Source organism: Pecten maximus, chromosome 5, assembly GCF_902652985.1.
Source record: "Pecten maximus chromosome 5, xPecMax1.1, whole genome shotgun sequence".
Classification (NCBI taxonomy): domain Eukaryota; kingdom Metazoa; phylum Mollusca; class Bivalvia; order Pectinida; family Pectinidae; genus Pecten; species Pecten maximus.
The window spans coordinates 688,325-708,761 of record NC_047019.1 but is presented as its reverse complement, the minus strand read 5'-3'; the positions used below and the strand labels follow the sequence as shown (position 1 = coordinate 708,761).

The 20,437-nt window shown below is 37.6% G+C and overlaps 1 protein-coding gene across 4 annotated transcripts in view; it reads right to left on the bottom strand.

The window, feature by feature from the left end:
- LOC117326782 (mitogen-activated protein kinase kinase kinase 7-like) overlaps nucleotides 1-20,437 on the bottom strand; it is a 63,728-nt gene that overhangs the window by 5,897 nt on the left and 37,394 nt on the right. For all 4 annotated transcript variants that reach the window (XR_004532509.1, XM_033883501.1, XM_033883502.1 and 1 more), the window contains 4 exons: nucleotides 14,781-14,840; nucleotides 14,441-14,496; nucleotides 13,510-13,603; nucleotides 312-382 (listed from right to left, as the gene is read on the bottom strand). Coding sequence is in view for 3 of the 4 variants with exons in the window: in XM_033883501.1 (XP_033739392.1) it covers nucleotides 312-382; nucleotides 13,510-13,603; nucleotides 14,441-14,496; nucleotides 14,781-14,840 (281 nt within the window). In the remaining variant the exon portion in view is untranslated. The remainder of the gene's footprint in view (nucleotides 1-311; nucleotides 383-13,509; nucleotides 13,604-14,440; nucleotides 14,497-14,780; nucleotides 14,841-20,437) is intronic.

Below are 20,437 nucleotides of genomic sequence, written 5' to 3'. Positions count from 1 at the left end.
TCATCTTATAACTTAGGGTATAGGCCATCTTATAACTTACAGTATAGGCCATCTTATAACTTACAGTATAGGTCATCTTATAACTTACAGTATAGGCCATCTTATAACTTACAGTATAGGCCATCTTATAACTTACGGTATAGGTCATCTTATAACTTAGGGTATAGGTCATCTGATAACTTACAGTATAGGCCATCTTATAACTTACGGTATAGGCCATCTTATAACTTACGGTATAAGCCATCTTATAACTTAGGGTATAGGCCATCTTATAACTGACGGTATAGGTCAATTTAATTTTTGTAACTTACTTTTTCTGTTGCATCTGTCGCACCTGCTCAACTTGTTTGTTCAGGTTTTTATGCAGTAAAAGCAGACTTTCCTGTAAAAAACAATTAAAACCAGTAAAAACTAGACTTTCCTGTAAAAAACAATTACAAACCAGTAAAAACCAGACTTTCCTGTAAAAAACAATTACAAACCAGTAAAAACCAGACTGTCCTGTAGAAACAATTACAAACCAGTAAAAACCAGACTGTCCTGTAGAAACAATTACAAACCAGTAAAAACCAGACTGTCCTGTAGAAAAATGTTATCAGTGTGCCAAACAACCAGCCTTCATGTGTATAGATAAAAGAGCAGACACTTTTTTATAAGCAGTTTTGGGTGATTTTTGAATTTTGGCGGGAATTTTTTTTTTTTTTTTTTTCAAAGTGCCATATCAACTTCTTTTAAAATTATTTGACCTTGATACATCACACACAAATTCAAAAGGGCAGGTTCTTTAAAATATGACCCAAATAAACAATTTTGAAAGAATTCTGAATTTTGAATTTTTTTTCAACATTTGACCCCTGTGACCTTGAATTTTGAAGTTTTCATTTTTTTTCATCATTTGACCCCTGTGACCTTGAATGAAGGTCAATGTCAAAGATAAACATAGCCAGCAATATATGCTATCGATGTGCCAAACATCAAGTCTTTGCTATCGATGTGCCAAACATCAAGTCTTTATGTGTATACATAAAAGAGCAGAAACCTTTTATCTGCAATTTTGGATGATTTTTGAATTTTGGCAGGAAAACATTTGCTTCAACAAGGTCCTATAATAATATTAGTACAAAGGGCAATAACTCTGTAAGTAACTGTCTTATAATTCCCAATTTAAACTTGTCTGATATCTCATTGACATTAAGCAGCATGCAAAGTTTCATCAAACTGGCTTGATATTTACTCAAGTTATCACATTCATAATTAAGGTCCAATAATAATCAAAGTACTGAAAGTACTGCAGGAGGCGTTAGTCAGATGAAAAAGGTGATATTTGAAATAAAGCAAGAATAGAAATTAAACTTATATCGACATGATGAAACATTTCCACTTAAGTGTGTCAAACCAACTGGACAAAATGGTTTTCACAGTCCTGATGAATGTAATGGTTTAGACTGTTCCGATGTACATAATGGTTTTAACCATCTTCAAGTTTCAAACCAACTTCTACTTAAGTAGTTAAACATTTCTAATTTCAAACAAACCTTTACTAAGGAAGTTAAACATTTTAATATTTTTCAAACCAACTTCTACTTAGGTACATATCGTTAACATTCATACCTTAAACCAACTTTTATACTTAAGTAGTTCAAAATTTGCATTTGTGTGTTTAAAACCAACTTATACCTAATAGGCCTGGGTATTAGAAAGGTCGAAACCATACGATACACATTTAGATACGCTATAACAATACACGATATGTATTGAAAATACAGGAGTGTCTGCTACTTTTTCGTTGAAAGTGTGCAATGTCTTTCAATATCTTGTAAAAAAAGATTGCTTATTCCTTTCTATTTTGATCTTAGAATAATATCAAAATTTAGATTGACGACTTTTAAAAATTATTACTTTTTTATTCAACAAAGACATCATTTTTTAAAGGACAATTATTTCAAAATTGGGTATTAATTCCGTCTATTTTAATAGATCCAATATCAATATTAACAATAAACTGTGATTTGTAATTTGTTGTTTTTCAATTTACCACCAAGATGTAGACACTAGCCTATTACGTACTGTATATACATATAGTGTTTTACGTGTAAAATATTGGTCAGACCCACCATTTGTATATTTTCTAGTCCCAAACCCATAATGATCCTACAAGTCAAATTTTCTTCAATTCCCATCAGCAGTTCCTTTGGACCTTGTGAGCTAACAATTGAATTGCAATTTATGGATAATTTTGAATTTTGGTAGGAAAACATTCTTCAAAGGGCCATATCTGTATCATTTTTGATAATTTGCCCTTGAAACTTTGCACACACCTTCATAAGAGAAGGTTCTTCAAAATATGAATGAAGGTCAAGGTCAAAGATAAACAAACTATTTGTAGCCAGTCACACATGCTACATGTATCTGTATGCCAAAAATCCAGCCTTCATGTGTATGTGCAGTTTTGGGTGATTTCTGAATTTTGGCAGGAATTCCTTTTCCAAAGTGCCACATCTGCGTCATTTTGATTATTTAACCTTGATACATTGCACACACCTTTAAAAAAAGCAGGTTCTTTAAAATGTGACCCAAATTAATAATTTTGAAAGAATTTTGATTTTTCCCCCCATCATTTGACCCCTGTGTGTCCTTGAATGAAGGTCAAGGTCAAAGATAAGCATAACATTTGTAGTCAGCTATACATGTTACGATGTGCCAAACATCAAGCCTTCATGTGTATATAGATAAAAGAGCATAAATCTTTTATCTGCAATTTTGGATTATTTTTTAAATTTTGGCTGGAAAAAATAGCTTTATATTTTTCTTTTCCAAGTGCCATATCTCTGTCATTTTTCATCTGATGACAATAAAATATGCACATTCTGTTTCAGTGGACTATGTTCTTTCATATGAAATGAAAAAAAACAACTTTTTGACCTTCTTTCGACCCCATAACAAGTCATTGACCTTGACATTCTCTGATAATATGTCATTGAGAAAAGTTAGCCCTGAGCACATGCTAACCAATTTCCAATGAAAATGAAACAAATTATGCTAAAATATGTGGGGTGAGTTTCCTATATAAACTATAGTAAAATTTATCCTCCTCCCAGGGGGAATGTGACACACAGGGGCCATGAAATTAACAATTTTGATAAAACAGCTTAAGAACCTTTTGTACACCATTCTGCGATATCGGGGTCTTGAAAAGAAGACCGACTCACGACGACAGATCAAATTATAATGATGATGGTGTATATTATGAGCTGAATGTCAAAGGATTGTAAATTCTGTACATACTGTATTATAATTATATTATCAGGCAGTCAGCATAAATGTATGTTTCATATCTATAATATTAGAAGTTTGACATTTTTGTATGTTATATATACTTAATTTTGACACAAACATTAAAGGAGTAAGTTACTTTCATAAATTCAGATGTTTTTTCTAGAGTTGACTAAAATATATCTGTCAATTGTTAACAACGCTATCATTTCAGTTTAGGCGCCAATGACATTGTTAATATCAGTTGATATCCCCAAGACAATGAAACACAATGTCCATACAAACCGTCATGATTTTTTTTTCATCACCAGGCCGGAACAATGAAATATGATAATGAGCAATCTGAATAGTCAATATGAGATTTGATAGGATGCCTCTCGTCGGTCAACCACTCGCTTAGCTTCTTTTTGTAGGAGTCAATAATATATGTATATGAATTAAACTCTCGCGATGTCTGTTGCACATAAGTGCAAAGAAATACATTGTCACTTAAGCCGAAAAAAATCACACTTAAGTAGCAATAACACATTATAGTCAAAAACCCTATTATACGTGATCAGTGATAAGAAACAGTACTTATAAGCATTTGTGGTAATTTGTCCTGAAACAGTCTTCCATATTTGACATCCCGCAGATTGTTGCTTGTATATATAGTTTTAACAGATTTGAAGGTCAATTTTGAAAATACCCAAATGGTTATACATTTATTCATAACAAATGAAATTATTGACAAAAAGAATTTCATCTTTTTTCACACTTTCTGGAGACCAATAAGGAGCTGATTGGTGATTTTTTAAGGGATTTGTAATGTTCGCGACATAAAAATCCAACATGAGTATTGATATTTGAAAAAGTCTTATATTATATGGATTTGATATTGATTGCCAACAGATATATTAATCATATAACATGAAAACAACAAAAACAATGTATAACTATGGTAAATCTACAATTACTTTGTATTGTTTAAATAGCCTATGTACATGTAATACAAACATTTAACAGCTTTGTGCATATTACATGAAGACATTTGAAAAGGTTGAATAGCTGAATATTATATAAATAAAACAAGCTGGTTCAATAATCATTTTGTATTGTAGCTACTGCAGTAAATCTTACAGTATTACAAAAATCCAGATTCTATCAGAGACATATATAGGTCTCTGATTCTATATATTGTCTCTTTTGGGGAAGGTACGGTACAAATGACCACCACGACAGATGTGCCAGTTATCTTAGTTTTAAAAACTAAACGATCAAATTCCATCACGCCATCACGTACTGATTCATGGATTTGAAACACATGAACTTTGATCAGTTATCGCAGTAGATATTGTGATTTTGTGGTCTGGCCAGGCTTGAATAACTTATTGTAAACAGTTTCGTCCTAAACAGAGACTTGTATATCAGGGTATATACGTCTCTATCCTAAATAAAAACAAGAGGCCCAGGGGCCTTAACGGTCATCTGACTCTAAATTAAAAACCTTATATAATTGTAGTATGTATTCTCTGTAGCAAGTATATAGTGGCACCGTTTGCCATGGTGGCCATCTTGGATTTCTGACCGACCCAATAAATAACAACACTTGGTTAGGGCCATCTCAGGATCATTTCTGGTAAGTTACAGCTGAATCCCATTGGGGGAATTTGAGAAGAAGTTTAAAATAGGCATTGTTCAGGATAACCATGATTGCACAATCATGTTACAAATGGCCGCCATGGCTGCCAAGTCAATGATTTTTTGAGGCGGAAAAATATTAACACTTTGTTGGCACTCCTTCCTTGAAATCCTCACCAATTTCCAACTCAAAGGCACCAGTGGAACTGGAGAAGAAGTTTAAAATGTGTTTTTCAAGATGGCTGCCATGGTGGCCATCTTGTATTTCAGACCAACCCGAAAAATAACAACACTTGGTCGGCATCATATCATGATCATTTCAGGCAAGTTTCAGCTTAATAGCACTGGTGGAACTGGAGAAGAAGTTTAAAATGTGTTTTTCAAGATGGCAGCCACGGCGGCCATCTTGGATTTCGGACCGACCCGAAAAATAACAACACTTGGTCAGGGCCATCTCAGGATCATTTCAGGCAAGTTTCGGCTTAAAAGCACTGGTGGAACTGGAGAAGTTTAAAATGTGTTTTTCAAGATGGCGGCCACGGCGGCCATCTTGGATTTCGGACCGACCCGAAAAATAGCAACACTTGGTCGGCATCATATCAGGATCATTTCAAGCAAGTTTTAACTTAATAGAACTGGTGGAACTGGAGAAGAAGTTTAAAATGTGTTTTTCAAGATGGCGGCTATGGCAGCCATCTTGGATTTCGGACTGACCCGAAAAATAACAACACTTTGTCAGGATCATATCAGGATCATTTCAGGCAAGTTTCACTTTAATAGCACTGGTGGAACTGGAGAAGAAGTTTAAAATGTGTTTTTCAATATGGTGGCCACGGCGGCCATCTTGGATTTCGGACCGACCCAAAAAATAACAACACTTGGTCGGCATCCTATCAGGATCATTTCAGGCAAATTTCAGCCCAATAGCACTGGTGGAACATGAGAAGAAGTTTAAAATGTGTTTTCAAAATGGCGGCTATGGCGGCCATCTTGGATTTCGGACCGACCCGAAAAATAACAACACTTAGTCAGGGCCATCTCAGGATCATTTCAGGCAAGTTTCAGTTTAATAGCACTGGTGGAACTTGAGAAGAAGTTTAAAATGTGTTTTTCAAGATGGCGGCCACGGCGGCCATCTTGGATTTCGGACCGACCCGAAAAATAACAACACTTGGTCGGCATCATATCAGGATCATTTAAGGCAAATTTCAGCCCAATAGCACTGGTGGAACTTGAGAAGAAGTTTAAAATGTTTTCAAAATGGCGGCTATGGCGGCCATCTTGAATTTCGGACCGACCCGAAAATTAACAACACTTGGTCAGGGCCATCTCAGGATCATTTCAGGCAAGTTTCAGTTTAATAGCACTGGTGGAACTGGAGAAGAAGTTTAAAATGTGTTTTTCAAGATGGCGGCTATGGCGGCCATCTTGGATTTTGGACCGACCCAAAAAATAACAACACTTGGTCAGGACCATCTCAGGATCATTTCTGGCAAGTTTCAGCTCAATAGCACTGGTGGAACATGAGAAGAAGTTTAAAATGTGTTTTCAAAATGGCGGCTATGGCGGCCATCTTGGATTTCGGACCGACCCGAAAAATAACAACACTTGGTCAGGACCATCCCAGCATCATTTCAGGCAAGTTTCAGCTCAATCCCACTGGTGGAACTTGAGAAGAAGTTTGAAATGTGAAAAGTTTACGCACGGCGCACGGCAGACGGCGGACGGCGCACGACGACGGACGAAACATGATGACTATAGGTCATCCTGACCCTTCGGGTCAGATGACCTAAAAACCCACTTATTTCAGTGGGTCAACAAACAGATTTAAACTTTGTAAGTAACTTGCCTTTAATTCATGTTGATAGATATTAATTTCGAGCGACAAACATCACACTTTGATGCTTCGTGTGAAGCCCGTATCCAACAGGTGCCATTTTGATCGAGTGCTCGCTCACTACATAGAAATCAGGCAACTATGGTCGATAAATGTAGGTTTGGAGTGGATAACACTTCGGTCCATAGACAGACGGAGCAGGTGATCGCTAAATGTCGGACCAAATCTCATAAAATCTGGTGAAAAACTACCAAGTTGTAAACAAAGAAAATGTTGTTAGCCGAAACCCTGGAGAGGATTATGAAAAACGGGAATTTATTTGCGCTTGGTTGTTATGCCATCTTTATTTCTAGTAGTTAAACTAGTGTCCTCTGTAAGCTTAAGGTAACGTCAGAATCTCGCAGTTATCTCCCTTCCAACAGTATTTTCAATATATATTTGCAAAAATTGATGCAGGTGTAGATATTTACAAAACATTATTCTTATTGTTTATTTGAAATAGTTCCTGAAATGTTCACAATATTATCAGCATAGTTAATACATTTCTGTGACATCTACTTTGAATGACGGACTACAATGACGTGCCTCATACATGGAACTAAGTGAATCATTACGCCTAGTTACAGAAATTACCACCAGAGGTCTCAAATTCCGTACTTCCGCCGAAGAGAAATTTATACTGAATATACCTTTTTTCATGTAATAGCACTTTATTTGTAGTCTTGATAATTTTCATAAATGCATATATAGTTCAACTACATCATATATGAACCGAAAGAAACTGCAAAATGAACGGTGAAAGGAAATATAACGAAAACGAAAGTGAGAGATTGTGACGTCACAACTCGTAAGTGATCGCAATATGGCAGGCGTAAACGCCTCCATAATAAACGCCTCCATAATAATATTACAAAGGGCAATAACTCTGTCAGTTATTGTTGAATAATTCTGATTTTCGAACTCATCCAAAATTTTATCGATAATAAACTGCATACAAACTTTTTTACACAGTTGGCTGATATTTACTCAAGTTATTGTGTTCACAAGATCCAATAATAATTTTTTTTTACAATGGGCAATAGCTCTGTAAGTTATATTCAAATAATTCCCAATTCTAAACTTGTCTAAGAAGTTATTGACATAATGCTGTATATAAAGTTTTATCAAACTTGGTTGATATTTACTAAAGTTATCGCATTCAAAAGGTCCAATAATAATATTATCACAAAGGGCAATAACTCTGTAAGTTACATTTGAATGATTCTGATTTTTGAACTCGTTCGAGATCTTATTGATATGAGACAGCATACAAAGTTTCATCAATCTCGGTTAACATTTACTCAAGTTATAGCGTTCACAGGGAAAAGTTAACGGACGAGGGACGACGAGGGACAATAGGTCACCATGACCTGTGGTCAGATGACCTAATTACAACCCAGTAATACCAGACTGCCCTGTACAAAATTTACAAACCAAATAATTATGTTTTTAATTTTACCAAGTGAACCTCCTTCCCGTATCTCTCCTATTTCAAAACCATATCAACACATTCACAGAGAATTTGCAAAAGTTTCCCCGTCATGGTCCATATACAAATGTATATGGTATCTATCACAATATCAATTGGTTTTGAGTTAAAATTCACCTTATAGAGTGATTTTAGTACTGATTACAGATTGCCCTGGGGAAGTGATATTTTCTAGGATACTTCTGTGGCAGAGAACAAGAGGCCCATGGGGCCTGTATCGCTCACCTGGTTGGATTAGACCAAATGTCAAAATAATGTTCATATTCAATTTGTTTTATTTGTAAATCTCTAACAATGCTATATATGGTTATAGTGTGGGAATCCGAACTGCTTTAAAGATTAATGAAGTCCAGACTCTCTTAGGTCTCAAAGACCTCAAGAATTGTTTTTAGAACATGCATGCATTCATCACTTTATGACTAGTAGCAATTTAAAGGAATGACCTCTATTTCCCATATTAGGCCCCGCTCCTTTGGCCCCTCGAGGGTCAGAGTCACCAATTATGCAAAATCTGTTCGCCTTACCCCAAGGATGTTTCTGACCAAATTGGGTTCAAATCCATTCATAACTTTATGACTAGTAGTGATTTAAAGGAATTACCTCTATTTCCCCTATTAGGCCCCGCTCCTTTGGCCCCTCGAGGGTCAGAGTCACCATTTATGCAAAATCTGTTCCCCTTCCCCCAAGGACATTTCTGACTAAATTTGGTTCAAATCCATTCATAACTTTATGACTAGTAGCGACTCAAAGGAATTACCTCTATTTCCCCTATTGGGCCCCGCCCCTTTGGCCCCTCGAGGGTCAGAGTCACCATTTATGCAAAATCTGTTCCCCTTCCCCCAAGGATGTTTCTGACCAAATTGGGTTCAAATCCATTCATAACTTTATGACTAGTAGCGATTTAAAGGAATTACCTCTATTTCCCCTATTGGGCCCCGCCCCTTTGGCCCCTCGAGGGTCAGAGTCACCATTTATGCAAAATCTGTTCCCCTTCCCCCCCAAGGACATTTCTGACTAAATTTGGTTCAAATCCATTCATAACTTTATGACTAGTAGCGATTTAAAGGAATTACCTCTATTTCCCCTATTGGGCCCCGCCCCTTTGGCCCCTCGGGGGTCAGAGTCACCATTTATGCAAAATCTGTTCCCCTTCCCCCAAGGATGTTTCAGACCAAATTGGGTTCAAATCCATTCATAACTTAATAACTAGTAGCGATTTAAATGAATTACCTCCATTTCCCATATTGGGCCCCACCCCTTTGGCCCCTCGGGAAGAAGCCACCATTTATCCAAAATCTGTTCCCCTTCCCCCAAGGATGTTTCTGACCAAATTGGGTTCAAATCCATTCATAACTTTATGACTAGTAGCGATTTAAAGGAATTACCTCTATTTCCCCTATTAGGCCCCGCTCCTTTGGCCCCTCGAGGGTCAGAGTCACCATTTATGCAAAATCTGTTCCCCTTCCCCCAAGGACATTTCTGACTAAATTTGGTTCAAATCCATTCATAACTTTATGACTAGTAGCGATTCAAAGGAATTACCTCTATTTCCCTTATTGGGCCCCGCCCCTTTGGCCCCTCGGGGGTCAGAGTCACCATTTATGCAAAATCTGTTCCCCTTCCCCCAAGGAAGTTTCTGACCAAATTGGGTTCAAATCCATTCATAACTTAATAACTAGTAGCGATTTAAATGAATTACCTCCATTTCCCATATTGGGCCCCGCCCCTTTGGCCCCTCAGGGGTCAGAGTCACCATTTATGCAAAATCTGTTCCCCTTCCCCCAAGGATGTTTCTGACCAAATTGGGTTCAAATCCATTCATAACTTTATGACTAATAGCGATTTAAATGAATTACCTCCATTTCCCCTATTGGGCCCCGCCCCTTTGGCCCCTCGGGGGTCAGAGACACCATTTATGCAAAATCTGTTCCACTTCCCCCCCAAGGACATTTCTAACTAAATTGGGTTCAAATCCATTCATAACTTTATGACTAGTAGCGATTTAAAGGAATTACCTCTATTTCCCCTATTGGGCCCCGCTCCTTTGGCCCCTTGAGGGTCAAAGTCACCATTTATGCAAAATCATCTGTTCCCCTTCCCCCAAGGATGTTTCAGACCAAATTAGGTTCAAATCCATTCATAACTTTATGACTAGTAGCGATTTAAAGGAATTACCTCTATTTCCCCTATTGGGCCCAGCCCCTTTGGCCCCTCGCGGGGCAGAGTCACCATTTATGCAAAATCTGTTCCCCTTCCCCCAAGGATGTTTCTGACCAAATTGGGTTCAAATCCATTCATAACTTTATGACTAGTAGCGATTTAAAGGAATTACCTCTATTTCCCCTATTGGGCCCAGCCCCTTTGGCCCCTCGGGGGTCAGAGTCACCATTTATGCAAAATCTGTTCCACTTCCCCCAAGGATGTTTCTGACCAAATTGGGTTCAAATCCATTCATAACTTTATGACTAGTAGCGATTTAAAGGAATTACCTCTATTTCCCCTATTGGGCCCCGCTCCTTTGGCCCCTCGAGGGTCAGAGTCGCCATTTATGCAAAATCTGTTCCCCTTCCCCCAAGGATGTTTCAGACCAAATTAGGTTCAAATCCATTCATAACTTTATGACTAGTAGCGATTTAAAGGAATTACCTCTATTTCCCCTATTGGGCCCAGCCCCTTTGGCCCCTCGGGGGTCAGAGTCACCATTTATGCAAAATCTGTTCCACTTCCCCCAAGGATGTTTCTGACCAAATTGGGTTCAAATCCATTCATAACTTTATGACTAGTAGCGATTTAAAGGAATTACCTCTATTTCCCCTATTGGGCCCCGCTCCTTTGGCCCCTCGAGGGTCAGAGTCGCCATTTATGCAAAATCTGTTCCCCTTCCCCCAAGGATGTTTCAGACCAAATTAGGTTCAAATCCATTCATAACTTTATGACTAGTAGCGATTTAAAGGAATTACCTCTATTTCCCATATTGGGCCCAGCCCCTTTGGCCCCTCGGGGGTCAGAGCCGCCATTTATGCAAAATCTGTTCCACTTCCCCCAAGGATGTTTCTGACCAAATTGGGTTCAAATCCATTCATAACTTTATGACTAGTAGCGATTTAAAGGAATTACCTCTATTTCCCCTATTGGGCCCCACTCCTTTGGCCCCTCGGGGGTCAGAGTCACCATTTATGCAAAATCTGTTCCCCTTCCCCCAAGGACATTTCTGACTAAATTTGGTTCAAATCCATTCATAACTTTATGACTAGTAGCGATTCAAAGGAATTACCTCTATTTCCCCTATTGGGCCCCGCCCCTTTGGCCCCTCGGGGGTCAGAGTCACCATTTATGCAAAATCTGTTCCCCTTCCCCCAAGGATGTTTCAGACCAAATTGGGTTCAAATCCATTCATAACTTTATGACTAGTAGTGATTTAAAGGAATTACCTCTATTTCCCCTATTGGGCCCAGCCCCTTTGGCCCCTCGGGGGTCAGAGTCACCATTTATGCAAAATCTGTTCCCCTTCTCCCAAGGATGTTTCTGACTAAATTGGGTTCAAATCCATTCATAACTTTATGACTAGTAGCGATTTAAAGGAATTACCTCTATTTCCTGTATTGGGCCCCGCCCCTTTGGCCCCTTGGGGGTCAGAGTCACCATTTATGCAAAATCTGTTCCCCTTCCCCCAAGGATGTTTCTGACTAAATTGGGTTCAAATCCATTCATAACTTTATGACTAGTAGCGATTTAAAGGAATTACCTCTATTTCCTGTATTGGGCCCCGCCCCTTTGGCCCCTTGGGGGTCAGAGTCACCATTTATGCAAAATCTGTTCCCCTTCTGCCAAGGATGTTTCTGGCCAAATTTGGTCAAAATCCAATACGAACTTTTTGACTAGTAGCGATTTGAAGCAAATGTTGACGGACGACGGACGGACGACGGACGGCCGGACGGACGACGGACGCTGCGCCATGACATAAGCTCACCGGACCTTCGGTCCAGGTGAGCTAAAAACCAAAGCCACCTGGAAATACGATAAACAAGAGGACCCAAAGGTCCTGCGACGCTCACCTCGATATTTCAGTAATCATGGCAAAATACTCTCATTTAACTTATAGTACCAGTTTTCTCCTACTTTCTGACCTGCCTCTTCTAACAATGGTTCAAATCATATGTGGACCAAATCTTGTCATTTCTAAAGAATAATTTTATTTTTTTTTGCTATTTTTTCCTTTGGCCAATAATATTCTAGACCAAATTTCATCAAAATCCATTCAGGACAGGTAGCAATTTAAATTATTGATCTGTTTTTGCCCTATTGGGCCCCGCCCCTTAAGCCCCGGGGGAGCTATACACTCCATTTGATCAACATTGATTTCCTTAGTAGCTGTTAAAATGAAACATGACAGACGACGGACATTGTGCCAGGGCTCATCACTGCCCCTTAAGGACAAGTGAATTAAAAGTTTGTACTGGAAAGTGAGATGTGAGGGGAAAGTGAGCTGTGAGGGGAAAGTGAGCTGTAATGGGAAAGTGAGCTGTGAGGGGAAAGTGAGCCGTAACGGGAAAGTGAGGTGTGACGGGAAAGTGAGCTGTGAGGGGAAAGTGAGCTGTAATGGGAAAGTGAGCTGTGAGGGGAAAGTGAGCCGTAACGGGAAAGTGAGGTGTGACGGGAAAGTGAGCTGTGAGGGGAAAGTGAGCTGTAATGGGAAAGTGAGCTGTGACGGGAAAGTGAGCTGTGACAGGAAAGTGAGCCGTGACCGGAAAGTGAGGTGTGACGGGAAAGTGAGCTGTGAGGGGAAAGTGAGCCGTAACGGGAAAGTGAGGTGTGACGGGAAAGTGAGCTGTGACGGAAAAGTGAGCTGTGACGGAAAAGTGAGGTGTGACGGGAAAGTGAGGTGTGACGGGAAAGTGAGCTGTGACGGAAAAGTGAGCCATGACCGGAAAGTGAGCCGTAACGGGAAAGTGAGGTGTGACGGGAAAGTGAGCTGTGACGGGAAAGTGAGCTGTGACGGGAAAGTGAGGTGTGACGGGAAAGTGAGGTGTGATGGGAAAATGATTTCCTTGATATTTGAGTAGATGATTATTCTATCAAACTTTTCTGGAGACACTTTTTCTTGGAGAAGAAGTTTATATTGTGATGATTCTTTAGATCAAACTTACATTTTCCTGGAGAAGAAGTTTATATTGTGATGATTCTTTAGACCAAACTTACATTTTCCTGGAGAAGAAGTTTATATTGTGATGATTCTTTAGACCAAACTTACATTTTCCTGGAGAAGAAGTTTATACTCCTCAGCGAGACGTGTACTACTTTGTTGATTTTTCTCGTCCATTTCAAATTCTTTTATTAAATCATTTCTGGAAAAAAGACCACAGCAAAATGAAAAGTTGAAGGAAATTCTTAAAACTTTTATCAAGCCTGTTTTATATTTTCATTTATTTTTCAGTTGGACTGTTTGAAATGACAAAAATTTTAACTGTGAAAAAGAAATCTATATAGACCTTCATCCCTGTATATATGCTATAGACCCAATATCAGGTATCTAGGCCTATTTGTTTCTGAAAAGAAGTTGTTTAAAGATCTAAGCATCTTTGACCCCTGTGGCATTGAATGATGGTCAAGGTCATTTCATTTGAACAAACTTGGTAGTCCTTCACCCCAGCATGCTACAAACCCAATATCAGGTCTCTGGGCCTTTTGGTTATCAAACGGAGTTAAAAATGTAAATTGTTTATGATGCACAATGGACATGGCTGTCTCAGGTGATCTTATAAATGTGATATTGTCATTTCAACATTATTAGATGTAAATGTTTCAATGTCTTGCCAAGTATTTTCTTGCTGGAGACTTTAAGCTGGATTTCAGATTGTTTTTGTTGTCCACACTGCTTAGAACCAATTTCATGGACAATAGACTGATCGTTGCTATGGTAAATTTTGTCATGTCAGTTTCATTTACAGTAAAATGAACAGTGGATCAACAACAGTTGCTGTTAATACTGATGTTTCAAACTATCACACAATCAACCTAACCAATTTCTTTTTAATACAGATTTTTTTATGTAAAATAAAGATGTCATTAACAATGCTTTTGAATTACATTTATTCATTACTTACAACCCCCCCCCCCCCCCTTTTTTTCCCCCATTTTATAAAGGTAAAACTAGTTTGAGTAAACTTTATTTAAAAACTTACTTTCTCTGTGTTAATAGTGCCATTTCTGTCTGAACTTTCAAATATTCTTGAGCAAGCTGTAAAAGATCAACATAATTTATTATATGAACATTCCACCCACACATGACACCTGGGAACTCACAATTCACTTTACACTTCAACATTTGTTTTCACAGGATTCATATCAGTCTCAATCTATCTTAACGACTATAAGTTAATTAATATTAAATATTTGTATCAAAATAATACATTTACATACTGTACAATGATAAAATGATATTTTCAATAAAGAGAAACTCACACATCAGCAATTGTCTGTCAATTCAATACTTAGTATTGCTGGCCAAAAAGTAGTCCTTACCTTGCAATGTTGGTCAAAAATTTCCATTGATTCCCGACTAGTAGGACAAGGGGCCAAGGGCTGTCAAGGAAACACGAAAAACATTATATATATTGTCTCTTGTCATTTGGGTTTTTATAAGTTTGCTTTTATCAACCGAATCAATTAAATGTTTCCAATTAGAACGACTCCAATTATCTGTCACTAAAAGAGTTTTGTTTTTTAAGATTAAAGCCTGATTTTCATGCCTCAGCATAAATACATAGAAAATGAAACTAGGCCTTCAAAAAATAGTTCAGATCAACTTATAACTGTGATCATAAACACATAGAAAAAAGATTCAGACCAGCCCAATGTAAAGATTATCACAGAGAACCAGTCCAATGCAAAGATTATCACAGAGAACAAAGATTATAACAGAGAACCAGTCCAATGTAAAGATTATCACAGAGAACCAGTCCAATGTAAAGATTATCACAGAGAACCAAGATTATCACAGAGAACCAAGATTATCACAGAGAACCGATCCAATGTAAAGATTATAACAGAGAACCAAGATAATAACAGAGAACCAGTCCAATGTAAAGATTATCAGAGAGAACCAGTCCAATGTAAAGATTATCACAGAGAACCAATCCAATGTAAAGATTATCACAGAGAACCAAGATTATTACAGAGAACCAGTCCAATGTAAAGATTATCACAGAGAACCGATCCAATGTAAAGATTATAACAGAGAACCAAGATTATAACAGAGAACCAGTCCAATGTAAAGATTATCACAGAGAACCAAGATTATCACAGAGAACCAGTCCAATGTAAAGATTATCACAGAGAACCAGTCCAATGTAAAGATTATCACAGAGAACCAATCCAATGTAAAGATTATCACAGAGAACCAGTCCAATGTAAAGATTATCACAGAGAACCAGTTCAATGTAAAGATTATCACAGAGAACCAGTCCAATGTAAAGATTATCACAGAGTTAACACAAGGAGAACCAGTCCAATGTAAAGATTATCACAGAGAACCAGTCCAATGTAAAGATTATCACAGAGAACCAGTCCAATGTAAAGATTATCACAGAGAACCAAGATTATTACAGAGAACCAGTCCAATGTAAAGATTATCACAGAGAACCAAGATTATACAAAGTCAGTAAAGATTATCACAGAGAACCCAGGATTATCACAGAGACTAAAGATTATCACAGAGAATCATGTAAATATCACAGAGAACCAGTCCAATGTAAAGATTATCACAGAGAACCAGTCCAATGTAAAGATTATCACAGAGAACCAGTTCCAGAGAACCAGTAATAAAGAGTTACACAGAGAACCAGTCCAATGTAAAGATTATCACAGAGAACCAGCCAGTAAAGATTATCACAGAGAACCAGCCAATGTAAGATTATACAGAGAACCAGTCCAAGTAGTAAAGATTATAACAGAGAACCCAAGAGATACACAGAGAACCAGTCCAATGTAAAGATTATCACAGAGAACCAAGATTATCACAGAGAACCAGTCCAATGTAAAGATTATCACAGAGAACCAGTCCAATGTAAAGATTATCACAGAGAACCAAGATTATCACAGAGAACCAGTCCAATGTAAAGATTATCACAGAGAACCAATCCAATGTAAAGATTATCACAGAGAACCAGTCCAATGTAAAGATTATCACAGAGAACCAGTTCAATGTAAAGATTATCACAGAGAACCAGTCCAATGTAAAGATTATCACAGAGAACCAGTCCAATGTAAAGATTATCACAGAGTTAACACAAGGAGAACCAGTCCAATGTAAAGATTATCACAGAGAACCAGTCCAATGTAAAGATTATCACAGAGAACCAGTCCAATGTAAAGATTATCACAGAGAACCAAGATTATCACAGAGAACTAAGATTATCACAGAGAACCAGTCCAATGTAAAGATTATCACAGAGAACCAGTCCAATGTAAAGATTATCACAGAGAACCAGTCCAATGTAAAGATTATCACAGAGAACCAGTCCAATGTAAAGATTATCACAGAGAACCAAGATTATCACAGAGAACCAGTCCAATGTAAAGATTATCACAGAGAACCAAGATTATCACAGAGAACCAGTCCAATGTAAAGATTATCACAGAGAACCAGTCCAATGTAAAGATTATCACAGAGAACCAGTCCAATGTAAAGATTATCACAGAGAACCAAGATTATCACAGAGAACTAAGATTATCACAGAGAACCAGTCCAATGTAAAGATTATCACAGAGAACCAGTCCAATGTAAAGATTATCACAGAGAACCAAGATTATCACAGAGAACCAAGATTATCACAGAGAACCAGTCCAATGTAAAGATTATCACAGAGAACCAGTCCAATGTAAAGATTATCACAGAGAACCAGTCCAATGTAAAGATTATCACAGAGAACCAAGATTATCACAGAGACTAAGATTATCACAGAGAACCAGTCCAATGTAAAGATTATCACAGAGAACCACAATTAAGTCACGAAAATTATAGAAACCACAGATTAATCACAGAGAACCAATCCAATGTAAAGATTATCACAGAGAACCAGTCCAATGTAAAGATTATCACAGAGAACCAGTCCAATGTAAAGATTATCACAGAGAACCAGTCCAATGTAAAGATTATCACAGAGAACCAAGATTATCACAGAGAACCAAGATTATAGAGACCTAAATTATCACAAGACTTTAAATCACAGAGAACCAGTCCAATGTAAGATTATCACAGAGAACCAGTCCAATGTAAAGATTATCACAGAGAACCAGTCCAATGTAAAGATTATCACAGAGAACCAAGATTATCACAGAGAACTAAGATTATCACAGAGAACCAGTCCAATGTAAAGATTATCACAGAGAACCAGTCCAATGTAAAGATTATCACAGAGAACCAGTCCAATGTAAAGATTATCACAGAGAACCAAGATTATCACAGAGAACCAGTCCAATGTAAAGATTATCACAGAGAACCAGTCCAATGAAGATTTAACACAGAGACAGCCAAAAGATTATCACAGAGAACCAGTCCAATGTAAAGATACTAATTCACAGAGAACCAGTCCAATGTAAAGATTATCCGAGAACCATCCAGTATAGAGAACCAGTCCAATGTAAAGATTATCACAGAGAACCATCCAATGAAGATTATCACAGAGAACCGTCCATAAGTTACGAGAACGATTAAATTCGACAGAAAGAGACCAGTCCATTAGATTAAAAATCACAGAGAACCAGTCCAATGTAAAGATTATCACAGAGAACCAAGATTATCACAGAGAACCAGTCCAATGTAAAGATTATCACAGAGAACCAGTCCAATGTAAAGATTATCACAGAGAACCAGTCCAATGTAAAGATTATCACAGAGAACCAGTCCAATGTAAAGATTATCACAGAGAACCAGTCCAATGTAAAGATTATCACAGAGAACCAGATTTCGACAGATTCAAAGACCAGAAGATTATCACAGAGAACCAGTCCAATGTAAAGATTATCACAGAGAACCAGTCCAATGTAAGATTATCACAGAGAACAGTCCAATGTAAAGATATCACAGAGAACCAGTCCAATGTACAAGATTATCACAGAGAACCAGTCCAATGTAAAGATTATCACAGAGACCAGTCCAATGTAACGATTATACAGAGAACCAGTCCAATGTAAAGATTATCACAGAGAACCAGTCCAATGTAAAGATTATCACAGAGAACCAAGATTATTACAGAGAACCAGTCCAATGTAAAGATTATCACAGAGAACCAGTCCAATGTAAAGATTATCACAGAGAACCAAGATTATCAAGGTAGAAAGATTATCACAGAGAAACCGTCCAATGTAAAGATTATCACAGAGAACCAGTCCAATGTAAAGATTATCACAGAGAACCAGTCCAATGTAAAGATTATCACAGAGAACCAGTCCAATGTAAAGATTATCACAGAGAACCAAGATTATCACAGAGAACCAAGATTATAACAGAGAACCAAGATTATAACAGAGAACCAGTCCAATGTTAAGATTATCACAGAGAACCAATCCAATGTAAAGATTATCACAGAGAACCAGTCCAATGTAAAGATTATCACAGAGAACCAGTCCAATGTAAAGATTATCACAGAGAACCAAGATTATTACAGAGAACCAGTCCAATGTAAAGATTATCACAGAGAACCAGTCCAATGTAAAGATTATCACAGAGAACCAAGATTATCACAGAGAACCAGTCCAATGTAAAGATTATCACAGAGAACCAGTCCAATGTAAAGATTATCACAGAGAACCAAGATTATCACAGAGAACCAGTCCAATGTAAAGATTATCACAGAGAACCAGTCCAATGTAAAGATTATCACAGAGAACCAGTCCAATGTAAAGATTATCACAGAGAACCAAGATTATCACAGAGAACCAGTCCAATGTAAAGAATTATCAACAGAGAACCAGGTCCAATGTAAAAGATTATCACAGAGAACCAAGGGGAATCACAGAGAACTAAGATTATCACGAGAACCAGTCAATGTAAAGATTATCATCAGAGACCAGTCCATGTAAAGATATCACAGAGACCAGTCAATGTAAAGATTATCACAGAGAACCAAGATTATAACAGAGAACCAAGATTATAACAGAGAACCAGTCCAATGTAAGATTATCACAGAGAACCATCAATGTAAAGATTACACAGATAACCAAGATTATCAAGATGACCGATCCAATTTAAAGATTCACAGAGAACCAATCCAATGTAAAGATTATACAAGAACAAGATTATCACAGAGAACCAGTTCCAATGTAAAGATATCACAGAGAACAAAGATTATCACAGAGAACCAGTCCAATGTAAAGATTCACAGAGAACCAAGATTATAACAGAGAACCAAGATTATCACAGAGAACCAGTCCAATGTAAAGATTATCACAGAGAACCAGTCCAATGTAAAGATTATCACAGAGAACCTGTCCAATGTAAAGATTATCACAGAGAACCAAGATTATCACAGAGAACCAGTCCAATGTAAAGATTATCACAGAGAACCTGTCCAATGTAAAGATTATCACAGAGAACCTGTCCAATTTAAAGATTATCACAGAGAACCAGTCCAATGTAAAGATTATCACAGAGAACCAGTCCAATGTAAAGATTATCACAGAGAACCTGTCCAATGTAAAGATTATAACAGAGAACCAGTCCAATGTAAAGATTATCACAGAGAACCAATCCAATGTAAAGATTATCACAGAGAACCGGTCCAATGTAAAGATTATCACAGAGAACCAAGATTATCACAGAGAACCAGTCCAATGTAAAGATTATCACAGAGAACCGGTCCAATGTAAAGATTATCACAGAGAACCAAGATTATCACAGAGAACCAAGATTATCACAGAGAACCAGTCCACTGTAAAGATTATCACAGAGAACCAGTCCAATGTAAAGATTATCACAGAGAACCAGTCCAATGTAAAGATTATCACAGAGAACCAAGATTATCACAGAGAACCAGTCCAATGTAAAGATTATCACAGAGAACCAAGATTATAACAGAGAACCAAGATTATCACAGAGAACCAGTCCAATGTAAAGATTATCACAGAGAACCTGTCCAATGTAAAGATTATCACAGAGAACCAGTCCAATGTAAAGATTA